Source organism: Ictidomys tridecemlineatus, chromosome 2 (assembly GCF_052094955.1).
Source record: "Ictidomys tridecemlineatus isolate mIctTri1 chromosome 2, mIctTri1.hap1, whole genome shotgun sequence".
Lineage (NCBI taxonomy): Eukaryota > Metazoa > Chordata > Mammalia > Rodentia > Sciuridae > Ictidomys > Ictidomys tridecemlineatus.
This window is the reverse complement of record NC_135478.1, coordinates 13,908,938-13,924,569: the sequence shown is the minus strand read 5'-3', so window position 1 is coordinate 13,924,569 and position 15,632 is coordinate 13,908,938. Positions and strand designations below refer to the sequence as shown.

At 59.6% G+C, this 15,632-nt stretch overlaps 1 protein-coding gene and 1 long non-coding RNA gene across 2 annotated transcripts; both read left to right on the top strand.

The window, feature by feature from the left end:
* The first annotated feature begins 2,740 nt into the window (after positions 1-2,740).
* Positions 2,741-9,341, top strand: Plvap (plasmalemma vesicle associated protein). Its single transcript, XM_078026365.1, is given in 6 exon segments — positions 2,741-3,171; positions 7,384-7,480; positions 7,564-7,631; positions 7,633-7,696; positions 7,699-8,282; positions 9,270-9,341. Coding segments are annotated over 6 exon segments (1,254 nt in total). The 5' UTR covers positions 2,741-2,802.
* Positions 9,340-14,694, top strand: LOC144374986 (uncharacterized). The gene is made up of 2 exons (XR_013434225.1): positions 9,340-9,570; positions 13,966-14,694. It is a non-coding gene; the product is annotated as an uncharacterized LOC144374986 (long non-coding RNA).
* The last annotated feature ends 938 nt before the right edge of the window (positions 14,695-15,632 follow it).

The following is a 15,632-nucleotide window of genomic DNA, read 5'->3' as shown; positions in this document are numbered from 1 at the left end:
GGCAGGGACACAGGCGACGTTTTCAGAAAGTCTATTTTTAGGCATTTTAGACACTGCTGGCAGGGTGTTGAGTGGAAACAACATCTTTGAAGGACAAATTGGTGACAGCTATCAAAATGTAAGAGCCGCTGGCATTGAGACCAGGGGATTTCATTTGTAGAGATTTGATTTCAAATCATCTATTCTTCATTGAAACAAACAAACCAAAAATAACTTAGAAACAATCTAAAGGACCATCTGTAATTATTATGGTAATGTGTGGTGAAACTCTAAACAAAAGAAATCCACAGCTCTCAGGGCTGGGGAGGGAGCTCAGCGGTGGAGTGCTCATCCCCAGCACTGGGCACGGAGGGGAGATGGACAGATTTTAAGAAAGAAGGCTTATCATTGTCTTTTCTGTTCAAAAGAATCTGGCTAATGAAATAAGTTATTCAAACAGAAGTATTACAAATCAAAGGTGTGAGATAAAATTGCCAAAGGAAAACAGAATACTGTTTTCAAGCTTGAAACAGATAAAATAAGTATGTCTATTGAAGACTCTGGGGCTGGGGATGTGGTTCAGTGGTAGAGAAATTGCCTAGCATGAGTGAGATCCTGGATTCAATCTCCAGTACCACAGGAAATAAATAAGCCAACAGACAAATAAATAAGGAAATAAGACTCTGGTTTGAAGCCAGGTATGGTGGGGTGCACTTGTAATCCAGGCTACTGGCAGAGGCAGGAGTATCACTTGATCCAAGGAGTTCAAGAACAGCCTGGGCAATATAGGGAGAGTCCATTTCAGAAAACAAAAAAGTCCTAAATAAATAAAAACGAAACTCTGGTTCTTCCACTGTGATAATTGCCCCCAATTATAGCACATTAGCATCAGCTGGTCTAGGGTGACTTTCTGACTTTGCAGGAGTTTAAGGTTGCCTTTCTTTTTCCTTGTTAGCTGAACTTCATGTTCATACATACAAATGCAACATCTTGGGCATATCATGAAGGATGTCAACGTTTTAAGTGCACACCTGGCATTGGCCCTGTGTGTTAAACTCCAGGAGCCCTGTCACCCATGTTCCAATCCTGTCATTCCTTTCCCTCCTGAGCTCCCGAAGGCCTGGGGCACCAGCATCTTGGGAGATTGTCTCTTCTCTCTGTATCGATTCCTCATCTGTCATCAGACACAGGCACGATCCATGAGGGTGATGGATCCTGTGAGATTGTGGTTCAGCTCCTCGAACCTAAAGATATAGCACCATTTATCAGGGCTGATGGAGTGCCAGCACAGGATCAGGGCTTCAGCTGGCTGTGTTGTCACCTCTAGACAGGACAAAACTGAGGCCCGGGAGAGGAAGTCACTTGTCTGAGGTCACACAGCTGGTAGGTGGCACAGCCAGAGCCCAAGGCGTGCTCCATAGCCCCCTTACCAACAGTGTCCTCCCCCCACCCTGCTGGGGGGGGGCCTGGGGGGCCTGGCCAACCTGGAGACAAAGCTGGTTGGGCACCAGCGCAGCCCCTAACCCTCCTTCCTCCCCCTCCATGCTGGCTGGGAAGGGTCCGGAACCAGGAACCGGCGGGTAGCTGCAAAGGCCAAAGGTCACACTGGGGTTTCCTGCCGGCCCCTGGGAACTTCCTCCATCTCAACTCAGCTGCCTCTCTGAGAACCACCCTGGAGGACCCTCCCCACTGTCAAGTAGCCCCCGCCCACTACCCTGGCTACTGGGGGGACAGGTCCCCACACAGAGCTTCACCCTGCTGTGTCCCCCACAGGCAGTGGGCAGCAATGGTACTGCTGTCACCTGCCAGAGTCCAGTCCCCTTCCCAGCTCCTCCCTCCCTCCAGGCAGCTCTGACACCTTAGGGCGACAGGTGTGTCCCACGCCATCTCCCACAGCCGGGCTGCCCGTGGCCTGGATGCCGTGTCTCTCCCGGTGGGGGCCTGGCCCAGCCAGCACCGAGCAGGCAGAGTAGTGGTCCCCTGAGCTCCTGGAGGACATACCCAGGATCCTTTGCTCCTAGGTCCTGACATCCCCTCCATGCTGCCCCGGGGGCCCCGGCTCACAATGACCCCAGAAGTCCCCATGGGGTTTTGAGCTTCAGGGTGCAGGAGGATCAACCCCACGGAACCCCACCTCTGCTCCCCATCTCATGGAGCCCCCCAAAAACTGTGAGCAGGAAATGACAGGAATGACCCCAGTAGCTAGTCCAGTGTCGCAGGCCGGCCCAGCCACAGGCTGCCCTGGCCCCGACGTCCCCCACCTCACTGAGACACTGGCAGGCGGACACCCTGGCCTGCACCTGCACAGGGCCATGCGGACTGCCTGTCCCTCCCTGGGCTCAGAACTCTGGGATGAGGGTTGGGTCCCATGTACGGCCCCAGTGAAGCCGGCATGTCTTTGTGGCCAGTCAGAAGGAGGGTCCAGCTCTGTGAACCAACAGCCAGGGCCCCGGGGCCCTGCCTGCTCCGTGGGCCTCAGTCTCCTCCTCCACACAATGGGTGCAGCAGCGGGCCTGGGAGGATTCAGGGAGAGTGTGCTCCAAGCTCTGGGCATGGAGGAAGGTGGGGAAACTGAGGGTCTGGGAGGCTGAGGAAGCCCAGTCACCAGCCGGTGCCCCACCCAGCATTAATCAGAGAGGCCCTGCGTGGCCTCCGGGCTGCCCAGCCCCTCACAGCCCGGGTGGGAGTGTTGTGATAACGGCAGCCCCCGTTTCCTCCTGGCCAGGAAGGAGCCAGGCAGAGGAAGTATTAAGAGGAGTAATATAAACACTCCCCTGTGCGCCGGGCGGCAGCGGGCGGGAGCGGGCAGTGCTGGGCAGGAGCATGGGTCTGGCCATGGAGCACCGCGGGGCCTACTCCCGGGCGGGGGACAGTCCCCGGGGCTGCTGGTATTACCTGCGCTACTTTTTCCTCTTCGTCTCGCTCATCCAGTTCCTCATCATCCTGGGCCTGGTCCTCTTCATGGTCTACGGCAACGTGCACTTGAGCACCGAGTCCAACCTGCAGGCCACCGAGCGCCGCGCCGAGAGCCTGTACAGCCAGGTCGTGGGGCTGTCGGCCGCCCAGGTCAACCTGTCCAAGGAGCTCAACATCACGGCGCGCACCAAGGACAACATCATGCAGATGCTGCTCAGCGCCCGCCGCGAGCTGGAGCGCATCAATGCCAGCTTCCGCCAGTGCCAGAGTGAGCGGGTAGGTGACTCTGGCCTCGGGGACCCGGGCAAGTCGCATTCCCTCTCTGAGCCTCCGTTTCTCAGCCTTGTGACTGGGACGCTCACAAAATCTAAAATCTATGTGAGCAGCCCGCGCAGATTAAAAGAAAAAAAAATTACTATAAGTATATCCCCTGCTATGTTTGGGATACACTCACCACTTTAAAAAAGTTATTTGTTACTTGTTTCATTCTATAACAAAATGCCTGAGCCCAAGTAATTTATAAAGAATAGATGTTTAGAGGCTGGGGTGGCGGCTCATGGTAGAGCACTTGCCTAGCTCGTGTGAGGAACTGGGTCCTTGATTCTCAGCACCGCATAGAAATAAATAAATAAATAAAGGATATATATATATAAAAATCAGGGCACGGTGGCACATGCCTCTAATCCCAGCAACTTGGGAGGCTGAGGCAGGAGGATGGCGAGTTCAACGCCAGCCTCAGCAATGGCAAGGCACTAAGCAACTCAGTGAGACCCTGTTTCTAAATAAAAAGGTCTGGTGGTGGGGCCAGTGGGTTAAGCACGCCTGGGTTCTATTCCCAGTACTGGGAAAACGAAAAAAAAAAGGATTATAGTTTCCGGGGCAGCCTAGGCAACTTAATGAGACCAAAAATAAAGCTTTTAAAAGGCTGGGAGTGCATCTCAATAGTTAGTGCTTGCCCAGCATGCAGGGGGCCCTGGGTTCCATCCCAGCACCCAGCACGCGCGCGCACACACACACACACACACACACACACACACACACACACACACACACAACAGGTTTGTTCAGCTTCTGGTCCTGGAGGACAAGAAGTCCAAGATCAAGACACTTGGTGTCTGCCGAGGGCCTCTTGCTGCACCACGGACGGCGCAGGGCGTCCCACGGCAAGTGTGTTGAAGCGAGCGGCTCCCGTCGCCAGGCCACTCCCAATAGCCACTGATCCACTGGCCCCTGAGTGCATCCATCCACCCGGAGGGACAGAGCCTGGTGGCCCAGTCGCCTCCAGAGGTCCCACTCCTCAACACGGCTGCATGAGGGACCACATTTCCAATACGCAGGGCTGGAGACATGTTCAGACCCTGGCACTGTCTCTGGAATGCAAGTTGGACGGTGCTTCGTCCACCCTGGCAGCCCTGAGTCCTCGACTTAAGATCCATGAGGAGCCGTGATGTGGCGGCTCCTCACAGCTGCAGGTAGTGGCTTCAGAGCTCAGGGTCTTCCTGCACAATGACATGCAGGAGCCGGGTGGCAGGGTGGTGGGCGCTTGCCCAGCACCCCCGGGGCCTGGTCCCCCCACACTGCAAAAGACCAAGGCAGCGATGGCGGGTGATGGCCCCTCTCTGCTGGTGTCTGCTTCAAACAGATGACCCCGGAGGAGGGGGAGTCTCAAAGCCTCTTGGGGGTGGGAAACGGAGGCCTGAGAGGAGGCAGGTTTCCTCCAGGGGCAGCGATAGGCAGCATCCGGGACGTGGCAGCCACACGGTGGAGGGCCCATGGGGACTCTTGCTCCCTCACATCTCCAGCCCACGATGGACTCTCAGAGGTCACCGTCACCGGTCACCACGGCTCTCTCTCTCTCACAGCTGCATCCTCCAGGGGGCCCTGCTCAGCCCAAAACACTGAAGGGAGGTGGCATGGGGGTGTCCTGAGATCCCTGCTACATGTGGGCCACTGGGTGAGGGAAGTCTGGCTTGGGACAACCCCTGTGTCCTTCACAGGAAGCATCCTGTCTGGCGGGGGCTGGGTAGGGAGAAAGAAAGGCCTCCCCATGCAGCCCTGTTCGAGGAAGATCCCGTGCTCTGAGTGGTCTTTAGCCAGCTAACTGAAGCTGTGACGGGCTGCCACGCCACGGGCACCTCAAGGATCTTCAGTGGAGGGTTCAGGGCTGCCAGGGAACAGAGGCACTGTCCGCCTTGAATTCCAGGGAGACAGGCCCCCAGGGCCCTGCCTCTTCCCTCAGGCTCCCAGGATGAGCTGCACCTGCCCCTCAGAGCCCCAGAAGGGGGCAGTGCCACCCACGATCCCTCAGGGCGGGGCAGGTCCCCCCTCCAAACCCCCTCAGGGCCCTAGAGGGCTTGCCCCCCAGACTCCAAGGATGGAGCCACTCCCAGCTTCCCCAGAACCCCAAGGTGGGACTGTGTCCCCCACAGAGTCTCAGGGCGGGGCAGTGCCCCCCACCGCAGACTCCCAGAGCAGGGTGTGTCTCCCTCAGACTCCCAGAATGAAGTAGTAGGCTGCCCTCGAGGCACCCAGGATACGCAGGGACCCGCCTCGGGCCTGAGCTGGGCCCCCTCCGACTTGGCAATTCCTAGGCATTGGCCCAGGACACCCACGACCCTCGGGGCAGGGACATCAGGATCAGCCACTCTGGGCTCCCGGAACCCAGACTCCCCCATCCAAACCGCGAGGCGCCTGAGGCTGGATTGCTTCCTCCTTCTCTTGTTTATTTATTTATTGTCGCGGGGGATTGAACCCAGCACCCTACACAAGCTCCCCACAGGTCCAATCGCCCTGTCGCTCAGCAACATCCCTGGCCCCGATTTCAGGTTTTTAAGACCTTAAAATGCGAAGGTCACGTGTTTCCTTGTTTTGTGGTTTGTCCCCTGAGTTGAGAAAGCTTCTTACCTGGAACCCTTCGGGGTGTCCTGCAAGGGTCCCCTGGCGCGGTACCCTGCTCTCTGTCTCTCTGGGAGGGGGTCTCTGGTGCTGGGGAGGAGCCCCCCCTTCCCCACCCAGCCCATGTCCTGTCCCAGTGAGTATGAATCTGGGTCCCCGACACCGTCCCGTGGTGCTAGGAAATGTGGTTTTTCTTGAAGTGTCTTTCTTCCTTCAACTTTAATTGGCCTAGAATTGGGGCTGATTGACGGGCTAGGAACCTATCTGTGAGCTCCTATGGACAGGCAGCGGGTCGTGACCAAGTCAGGAGGATGAGCACATCTGTCTCTCTCCTGGAATGTCGTCGTCCAGGTGTTGGGATTTCTTGAATTCTCTATAAATGCAACTGTGGGTTGCGCCTCAGTCCCTGCGGGAGAAAGGCAGCTGTCACCCAAGGTGTGCGTCGGTCAGGGAGTGCCCATCCCACGGGCAGCGCTGAGGAGCCAGGCTCAGGCGCCATTTGTGTCTTGGGTGTGTCTGGCCCTTCTCGTCACTTGCTCCCACAGGAAGGAAAGTGCCACACCCCAGCCCTTTTTCTTTTTGAGACAGGGTCTTAATCCCCGAGGCTGGCCTTGAACTCACTATCCTCCTGCCTGGGCCTCCTGGGTGGCTGGGAGGACAGTTGCGCTCCAGGCTGCCGCGCGCGTCCTTCCTGCGCTGGAAAGATGGCCGTCTGTGAATCTTCTTGGGAGAAATGTCCATCCAGGTCCTTGGCCCACTTGCTAATTGGGTTGGCTTTATTGCTGACGTGTAAAAGCTGTTTAAATGCATCCTGGTATTGGCATGTATCAGAACCCGGTTCCTTTTTTCCCTTCGACAACTTTTAATCGACCCTTCGTGACCGTACTGGCCGTGGGGAACGTGAGCCTGGGCGATGAGCAAATCGGGGTGATCGGCCTCTCCCTCACCTGCAGGGCCTGCTACTTCTTTCTGCTGGGAACCTCCAGAATCCTGTCTGCCAGCTGTTGTGAAATAGACCATGGACGAGGGTTGAGGCTAGTGACCGACTGGGCTATAGATCACTAGGACTTACCCCCTAGTCATTTTCGTAACCAGTAGGCAGCCCTTCCCTAGTCCCCTCCCCACCTCGTTCCCTTTTGTGGTCGACCAGTGTGAGTTGCAAAAACTATCTTTATTTCTTCTTTTATTTGTTTGCTTTTGGTGCCAGGGATTGAACCCACAGGTGCTTAACCACTGAGCCACATCCCCAGCCCCGTTTTTGTGTTTTATTTAGAGACAGGGTCTCGCTGAGTTGCTGAGGCTGGCTTTGAACTCACGATCCTCCTGCCTCAGCCCCGGAGCCGCTGGGATGACAGGCCTGGCCACTGCACCTGACTGTAAAAACCTCTGTTTTTTTTCCCCCCAGTGATGGGATTCGAACCCAGGGCCTTGAGCAAGCTGCGTGCTCCACCCCTGAGTGCCGCACCCCTATAGAATTTTGTTATCAGACTAAGGTGCCCTGTAAAGGAGCTGAGCCCTTGAGAACATGGCTCACCCAGGCCGCCTGGGCCTGGGCAGCCTGGGTGGGTGCTGAGCCCTGTCCTCTGTCCCCAGGCCGTCTACATCAGCAGGGAGAAATACATAGTGGCCATCATCCTGAGCGAGCAGGAGTGCCAGGAGCAGCTGAAACAGGCCAACAAGTCCTGCAACGGTGAGCCGGGGCCGGGCCGGGGGCCCCTCACCCAGGGCTCGGGCAGCTCCTGAGCTGACCGGGTCCCCTCTGCCGCCCCTCAGCCTTGCTCTACGTGTGGGACCAGAAGGCCAAGGCCCTGGAGATGGAGCTGGCCAAGGAGAAGGTGGTGTTGTGCCCAGGACAAGGAGGGCCTGCTGGCCAGCAAGCGAGCGGCGGAGCAGCAGCTGGCGGCCTGCAGCAGGTGCGCGAGCAGCAGCAGCAGGAGCGGCAGCTGGCCCAGGACCGGCTGCAGAAGGTGCAGGCCCTCTGCCTCCCGCTGGACAAGGACAAGTTCGAGATGGACCTGCGCAACCTGTGGAAGGACTCCATCGTCTCCCGCAGCCTGGAGACCTTGGGTTACAACATGGGCTACCCCATGATCTCACATTCGGATGTGATCTCCATCCGGAGAACCTGCGACCAGATGCCCAGCATCATGAGCACCAAGGTGGAGGAGCTGGCCCGGAGCCTGCGGGCCGGCATCGAGCGCGTGGCCCGCGAGAACTCGGACCTCCAGCGCCAGAAGCTGGAGGCCGAGCAGAGCCTGCGAGCCAGTCAGGAGGCCAAGGAGCAGGCGGAGAAGGAGGCCCGGGCCCGCGAGGCCAAGATCCAAGCCGGATGCACCCAGCAGGTGCAGCTGGCCCTGGAGGAGAAGGCGGTGCTGCGGAGGGAGAGGGACAACCTGGCCAAGGAGCTGGCGGAGAAGAAGCGAGAGGTGGAGCAGCTGAAGATGCAGATGGACGTCAGAATCTCGGCCCTGGACACCTGTCTCAAGGCCAAGGTGGGCTGGGGCCCATGAGGGGGCCGCCTGGGAGTGGGGTCTGGAGCTCCAGCTGGTGGTGACATTGAACTTGGATTTGGAGCTGGGGTGAAGCTGGCTGTCCTGTCTGGGTTGGGTGGTGGGGACGCCCTGAGACCTCACTGGAGCCGGGATGGGAACAGAGTTGGGAATGGGGACGGGCATGACCAAGGGGTGGCAGATGAGTGCTGGGGCTGGAGGCGGGGTGGCCGCCGGGCCTGGGTCCGGGTGAGGGAGGAATCTGGACTTTCGGTTGCCTTGGGATGGGGTTGGGGTGGATGGAGCCCCTGAGGTGGATGTGGAATTGAGCTTGGGGACCTGGCGGCTGCGGCTCTGGGCGAATGGAGGGGTTCATCGCCATTAGGACCCGGGCAGAGTCTGGAACTGGGAACGGTGTGGACAGAGGGTTAAGTGTGGGGGGCAGGCAGGTTCAGGGTCACTGGCCAGCGTGAGGGCCAGGGTTGGGGTCAGAGGGGGGACGGGGGAATGGGCTGGGGGCTGGCTTTTCACAGAGCCCGGGGCATGTCAGGATGGGGCTCCAGCTGAAGACGCAGCGTGGGCTCCGGGGTGGCCCAGCTCAGAACCGGCTGCACCATAGGACTCGGGGGTTGCCGGAGGAACGGCTTTTAGGACCGGAATCTGGCTGGTTGCCAGAGCAGGTCACCTTGGTCCGGAGGGCCGGGACAGGTGGCTGCACTCAGCTGGGGTCACACCTGGTGCCCAGGCTGAGGGGCCCAGGCCACCCAGCTGTGGCCAAGGAAGGCTGGGCCCTGGAGTCGCAGGCGACTTGAGGGCCCGGTGGGTCAGGGGACTGTACGTCTGTTACGGCTGTGTCCACTACACGGAGGTCCCTGCCCTGCCCTGGAAGGACCTCAGAGACCCAGGTCTCCAAGGTCAGAGAGGGAAGCGCCTCCCTGGGCCCAAGGTCAGGAGACCCAGGTAGGTAACCTCCTCCCCTTCTTCCCACAGTCACAGTCGATCCCCCTTCCAAGACCGGTGGGCCCTGTCCCCCAGCCCCAGCCCCAGCCCATCGGTGAGTGACAGAGGGAAGGGCCGGTAAATGGGAAGGGGGGTCCCTTCCACCCCGCACCCCGCACGAGGCCCTGCTCTCCAGACTGCTAGCCCACCCCTAGTCCAGGGCGGGGGGCTGCCAGGACCCAGGCCAAGCCTGCTCCTCCCTCTCTCCACAGACCAGCGAGCCTAGAGGAGTTCAAGAAGAGGATCCTGGAATCCCAGCGGTCCCTGCAGGCAACCCTGCAGTCCTGTCCAGGTAAGGTGCTGGGCAGGCTGAGGGAGGCTGACTGAGCACTTACTGTATACCAGGTCCTGGGCTGGACCTGAAGGACCCTGCAGTAACCCAGGCACCCTCAGTTCTGTCTCATTTATGACAGTCCCTGAGTCGTGGGCAACACCAACTATGAACCAGCCACAATCAGACAAGCCAACGGGCTGCAATCATTAGGCACCTGATGTGAGCTCTGCACCCGTCACAATTAACCTGTCACCGTCCTCATTGGCGAAGGAGCTACTCCGTGCCCGTTTTTAGGTGGGGAAAGCGAGGCACAGAAAGGGCCCTGGGTGACACTGCTGGGAAGTGGCAGAGCGGCTGCGCAGGCCAGGTGACCGCACTCCAGCCAGGCCCCAAGGAGGGGCTTTGACCCAGGGGAGGGGGAGGAGCCGGCCTTGGGGAAAGAAGGGAGCAGGACCGGCCACCACAAAGGTGCAGGCACAAGGCAGGTAACAGGGACAGAGGGAGCCAGGGAGAGTGAGCGCTGAGCCTCACTTTCCGTCTCCACAAAAACAGGAGTGGAAATGCCATGCTAACTGCGAGGTGCTGTCCACATGAGGCCGGAGCCAGGGTCCCGGGGCCTTAGCGGGGCACATCCAGGGCATCCGGCACACGCGCGAGTCGCGGCCCAGTGCCCGTGCCCTCTTCACCTTGCCGTAGGCCCAGTCATCCGCTGGCTGACCCTGTGCGTGCGTCACAGGGAAGGTGACTCAGGCCACTGCCCCAGAACACCCTGTGCTCCCGCCAGGGTCCCAGCCGCGGCGGCTCAGGGCCACATCACGCTAGTGCCAGGCCAGGGAGCAGGGAGGGGCGTGCCCCCGTGCCGCCTAGGACCTGAGGCCCAGGGAGGGCCTGGAGCCCAGGGGGTGCCCAGTCCTGACCCCCGATGGCTTCCCCGGGCACCCCCCTCCCAGCCTCTCCTTACGTACCCCGCAGACAGGATGCTCACCCCCTGCACCCTGCTCGGCCCGGCCTGGGTGAAGCCCCGGCGCCCAGCAGCCTGGGGGGGGGGGGGAAGCAACATGATTTCCCTCTCTTCATCTTGGCCCGGAGCCCTTGTGGCAAGGAAAGGGATTCTATTATTATCCCCATTTCTCAGAGGAGGGGACTGAGGCCCAGCTGGGGTCACGCACAGGACCGGGCTCCCAGCCCAGGACTGTCCGGCCTCAGCTGAGAACCGGGGCAGCTCTGGACATTGTTTCCCCCAAACGCCTGCCGCCCCCTGCAAGGAAACAATGAGCACTTAAGCCCGGCCCTTCAGGGGAGCAGGAAGGGCCTCTGACCCAAGCCTTCCCCTGAGAGAGGGGCTGCCGAGGGTGGGACGGGCCCCCGCCGCGTTCCAGAGTCAGCCACTCACAGCCCATGAGTCACCGGCCTCGGAGTCTCAAGTCTGTTTTGTCGCTTTGTTTTTGAAATGGGGCCTTGCCTTGCTGCCCCGGCCGGTCTTGAACCCCTGGCTCAAGGGATCCTCTGGCCTGGCGCACCCCACCTGGACACCCAGCTTGACTTTTCTGTTTTTCTTTCTTTTTTTTAAATTACTTTTTAGTTGCAGTTGGACACAATACCTTTCCTGTATCCGTTTTCATGTGGTGCTGAGGGTGGAACCCAGGGCCTCCCGTGTGCTAGGCGAGTGCTCTGCCGCTGAGCCGCCACCCCAGCCCTCTTTTTTCTTTCTTAAAAAAAAAAAAAAAATAATGATTATTGTTACTATTACCTGGCAGTGTTGGGGATTGAACTCAGGGCCTCACACACTAGGCAAGCACTCACCACTGAGCCGCTCCCAGCCTGTGGTACTGAGGGTTGAACCCAGGGGGTCTCCCACTGAGCTCTGTCCTCAGCCCTTTGGATGTTTTGAGACAGGGTCTTGCTAAGCTGCTGAGACTGGTTTTGAACTTTCAATCCTCCTGCCTCAGCCTCCAGAGCTGCTGGGGTGACAGGTGTGCACCATGATGCCTGGCTCTAATCCCCAGCCTTTTAAAGGATGATGAAGACGATGATGATGACGATGACTGAGACAGCTGAGTTGCCAGGTTGTTCTTGAACTTGAACATCCAGCCTTTTGATGCACCTAGTCAGGGACCAGGTCTGAGGCCCAGCATGAACCTGGGCACCGGGACCACTGTCTCCTCTTCCACTTTGATTCCTTCTGAGCCTCGAGAGAGTCCCTGCTGTAACTAACGGGCTTTCAGCAGCCACCAGCCACTCTGGGCCTCCCACATTCACATCAAAGGCACACCCAGGGTCCAGGGTCCAGCAGCAGCTAGACTTGAGCACAAGGCCTGGGATTGGGGGGTTTTGGGGTCCCAGGGATTGAACCCCAGGCCTCACACCTCTAGATGAGCAGTCTGCAACTGGGCAACGCTCCCAGCCCTGGCCTTGGTTTTCCTGGACGTTTAGAGTCGTCTTTTATTGAAGACAAGTGAACCAGCTCCACTTGCTGAAAGTGGGCGTTACCTGGAGATGGTTATTTACATGTTTTGAAGAATCACCATTGCTAGCCGGGCGCAGTGACACACTCCTGTAATCCCAGTGGCTCAGGAGGCTCAGGCAGGGATCCCAAGTTCAAGGCCAGCTTTGGCACTTAGTGAGACCCTGTCTCAAGATAAGGTACCAAGGACTGGGGTGTACCTCCGTGGCAGAGCACTTGTCTGGCATGTTCACGGCCCTGGGTTCCATCCCCACAAAAATAAGAGAAAAAGTCCCACAAGCCCCGGGGGCTGGATGTGGCTTAGGCTGAGTCCTCGCCCCCACCCCGGAGCCCGGCTCTGAGCAGGCACAACCTCGTGCTGCTGCAGTTCACGGACCACACTGTGAGGCTCTGTCTGTCATCTAACCCAGGCAGCTGCTGGTGCTGGGTGTGGTTGCAGGTGTCAGGGACGCAGCAGAAAATTAGGCACAAACCACTCCCCCCCCCATCCTGTGGGACTTTTAGTCCAGTGGGGAGATGGTGGAAAAACCAGGTGCACGTGTCCTTAGAGGGCCCTGGGTGAGGGGCAAGAAGAGTTAAGCAGTGTGAAGAGGCTGGGATTTCCCAGGGGACCAGGACCGTCTTCCCTGAGGTGACATCTGACCAAAGACCTAAAGGAGGTGGGGGAGGGTCCCTGAGGAGGTGCTAGGAAGGGTGCTCCAGGCAGGGGCACAGCCTGTGCAAAGGTCCTGAGGCACATGGAAGCCAGAGTGGCTGGAAGAGTGATGGAAGGGGGAGGAGCAGGTGGGGCTGAGAGGGCAAGTGACAGACAGAGATGAGGAGCAGCTTGTAGCTGGGGTCCCCGAGAGGGCCGTGAGCAGAACCAGGACTTGACCAACTCAGTCCTTCATAGCTTCTTTCTGGTCACTTTGTGGGACAAGCCATGGAGCCCGGACCACAGCAGAGGCGGTTGTGCAGTCCGGCAAACCAGCATGGCCCCTGTGCCCGGCGGCCCTGCCCACAGTTGGCACAGGAGTGAGCAGGGCGAGGGCTGGTGAGCAGGCTGGGGGCAGCCGGGTGAATCCTGGCTGAGACGGAGCTGGAGCCAGGGACGGAGCCAGCCAAGGAACGTGAGGCCACGGGCCCCCAGGGAAGAGCGGGGAAGGAAGGGAGGGGGCAGCGGAAGCAGGACTTGGCTGCAGCCCCCTCCTCCCCCACCAGGAAACAGCCTGCGCCAGCCCCTGACCCTGCAGGACAGCCTCTGCCAGCCCCGGAGGGGGAAGGGCCTTCCAGACAGCTCGGTGGCTCGAGGTGGCCGAGGTGGCCGGAGCAGGCGGTGGGGGGAGGCAGGGGGCGGAAGTGGTGGAAGGTTCTAGGAATTGTTGGGACTTCTGCAGGGTTGAAGTCCCCACGGGGAGGCCTGGCCGAGGCAGAGGTGAGATCCTTGAATGTCGGGCCTCTGGCTTGGCCTGTCCTGGCGCACTGGGGAGCCATGGCTGGTGTGGGAGCCGGGCGGCCCACTAGACCCTCCCCTGCAGTGGGCAGGGTCAGGCCCTGGGGAGGGAGACCCGGGAACTCAGTGAGACCTAAGTGCATTAGAGGGAGACCAGGCCTGCGTCAGGGGCCGGTGCAGCGGGTTGGCAGGGGCTCTGCTCAGACCCTCCGCATCCCCGAATGGAGGACACCAGGAACAGGCAGGTGGCAGCTGAGCTTGGCGCTCATGAGGCGGCCTGGGGACCCGAGTTTCTACCTCTGTGTGATGGAGGGATGCGCTTCAGTCTCACCCTCCTGGGGGGCTCAGCAAGTCGGACCTAACAGGGAGGCTGAAGGGGTTGGGGGTCTTGAGAGGAGGGGCCTGGGTGGAGGGAGGCAGGGCCCCGGCCTTCGGACCTCCTGTCCTCCCCGAGGACCAGCCTCCAGGGCAGGGACGTGCCAAGTCTGACTACCATTTCCTCCCTCTCCCGCCTTAGTGGCTGAGGACGGTGGCCCGAGGAGTGAGGGGCGGGCGCCCAGCTTGCCCGCCCGCCTGCCGACAGCGCAGAAGGACACTCGCATCCAGGGCCCAGGCCCAGCAGCCAGGAGGCCCCCCTCACCTGCTCCAATCGCCTCTCCCAGCCCCACACCGCACCCCACAACCCCTCACCCCTAGACACGGTGATGAGGTCACCCACAGCTGCAGCCACGATGTCAGAAAGCCAGGGACAATGTTCCCCTGGAAGTCCATGGCAACATCATACACAGAAGCAGCCATGTCACACAGACACATGGAGGGAGGGTGTCACAGAGAGCAATCACTGCACACAGTGACAAAGCCACACACCTATGCAGCACCCACATTACACTCACTTTCTGCCCTACTCCAGGGGCCAAGGCACCACAGTGTCACCCTGCGTTCTGCACAGCCCTGTGTCCCACCATCCCCTCCTCCAACTTCCTTATCTCCCAGCGCCTGGACCAGGAGGTGAGAACAGGAAGCCATTCACCTCCAACCCTTTGAGAGTTTCCAGGCTCCCTTGAGAGTTTCTAGGCGCACCTCCTGGAGAGTTTCCAGGCTCCCCTTGTGAGGGAGAGCCTGGTCCAGGGGTGAGGGTCCAGTGCGGAGAGCATCCCCTTCCCTCCCACCCCCTCCCCACCCAGCCCTGCCTGTGGCCTGTTATGACACTAGTGGCACCTAATAAATATTAGCAAATCCCTTCAAAGACTCAGGGTCCTGACTCCTGCTTTGAAGACCCCAGGGCCACAGGGAGGACCGGGCCAGAGAGGAGAGCGGGGAGCCCCTCCCCCGTGTCCCTGGGACTCAGGACCTCGCTGTCTGGGACCAGCACCAGGGACACAACACAGGCCTCTCGACCTGGCCACGGAGCCTGCGCTGGGACGTTCAGTGTCTAACAGGCAGACGGGCTTCTCAGCTTTGCCTGCCTGGGTGGCAGGGAGCCCGGTGAAGCGCCACAAGCAGCGCATTGCAGAATGCTCCTCGCAGAATGAGTCCAGGAGCAATGTCACAAAAGTCCCCGGCCATTTGTTCTTATTGGTTTTGTCTTTAACGCCCAGACCCCACCAGCCTCCAGTCTGGGCGCACTTTGATCTCGCCCAACCCAGTGGCACGGAGGAGGGCTGAGACTGCAGTGTCCTCCACTCCCCTGGGATCCTGCAGAGGGGACGAGACCCAGCCAGGGCTGGCAGCACCAGGCTCGTGCTGGGGGCAGGCTGGTCTGGAGGGACAAAGGACCGATATTTCCGGGATACGGAAGCGCAGGCGAGTGCGGTCGCTGCAGGAAACACTCGGCTGGGGCTGGGCCAGGGCAGGGCGGGCGTCAGCAGGGCCACGCTGTCCAGACAGGCTGGTCTGGAGCCCCAAGGAAATGGGACGTCCCTGCCCTGAGCGGGCTGCTCGGCCTGGAGCTCTGGGAGGCGCTGGCGGGACTGGCGTGGGTTCCAGAGTCCCACATCCCAAGTTCCAACTCAGTTCAGTTATCAGCCTCCATTTTTCTCATCAATAAATGGGCACAATCATGATTCTCAAGCTAGGCACCAGGGCACTTGCCCGTAATCCAAGAGGAGTACTTGGACCCAGAATTTCAGGGCCAGCCTGGGCCACAATGAGGCTCTGCCTCAAAAACAAACAAATAAATGAAAA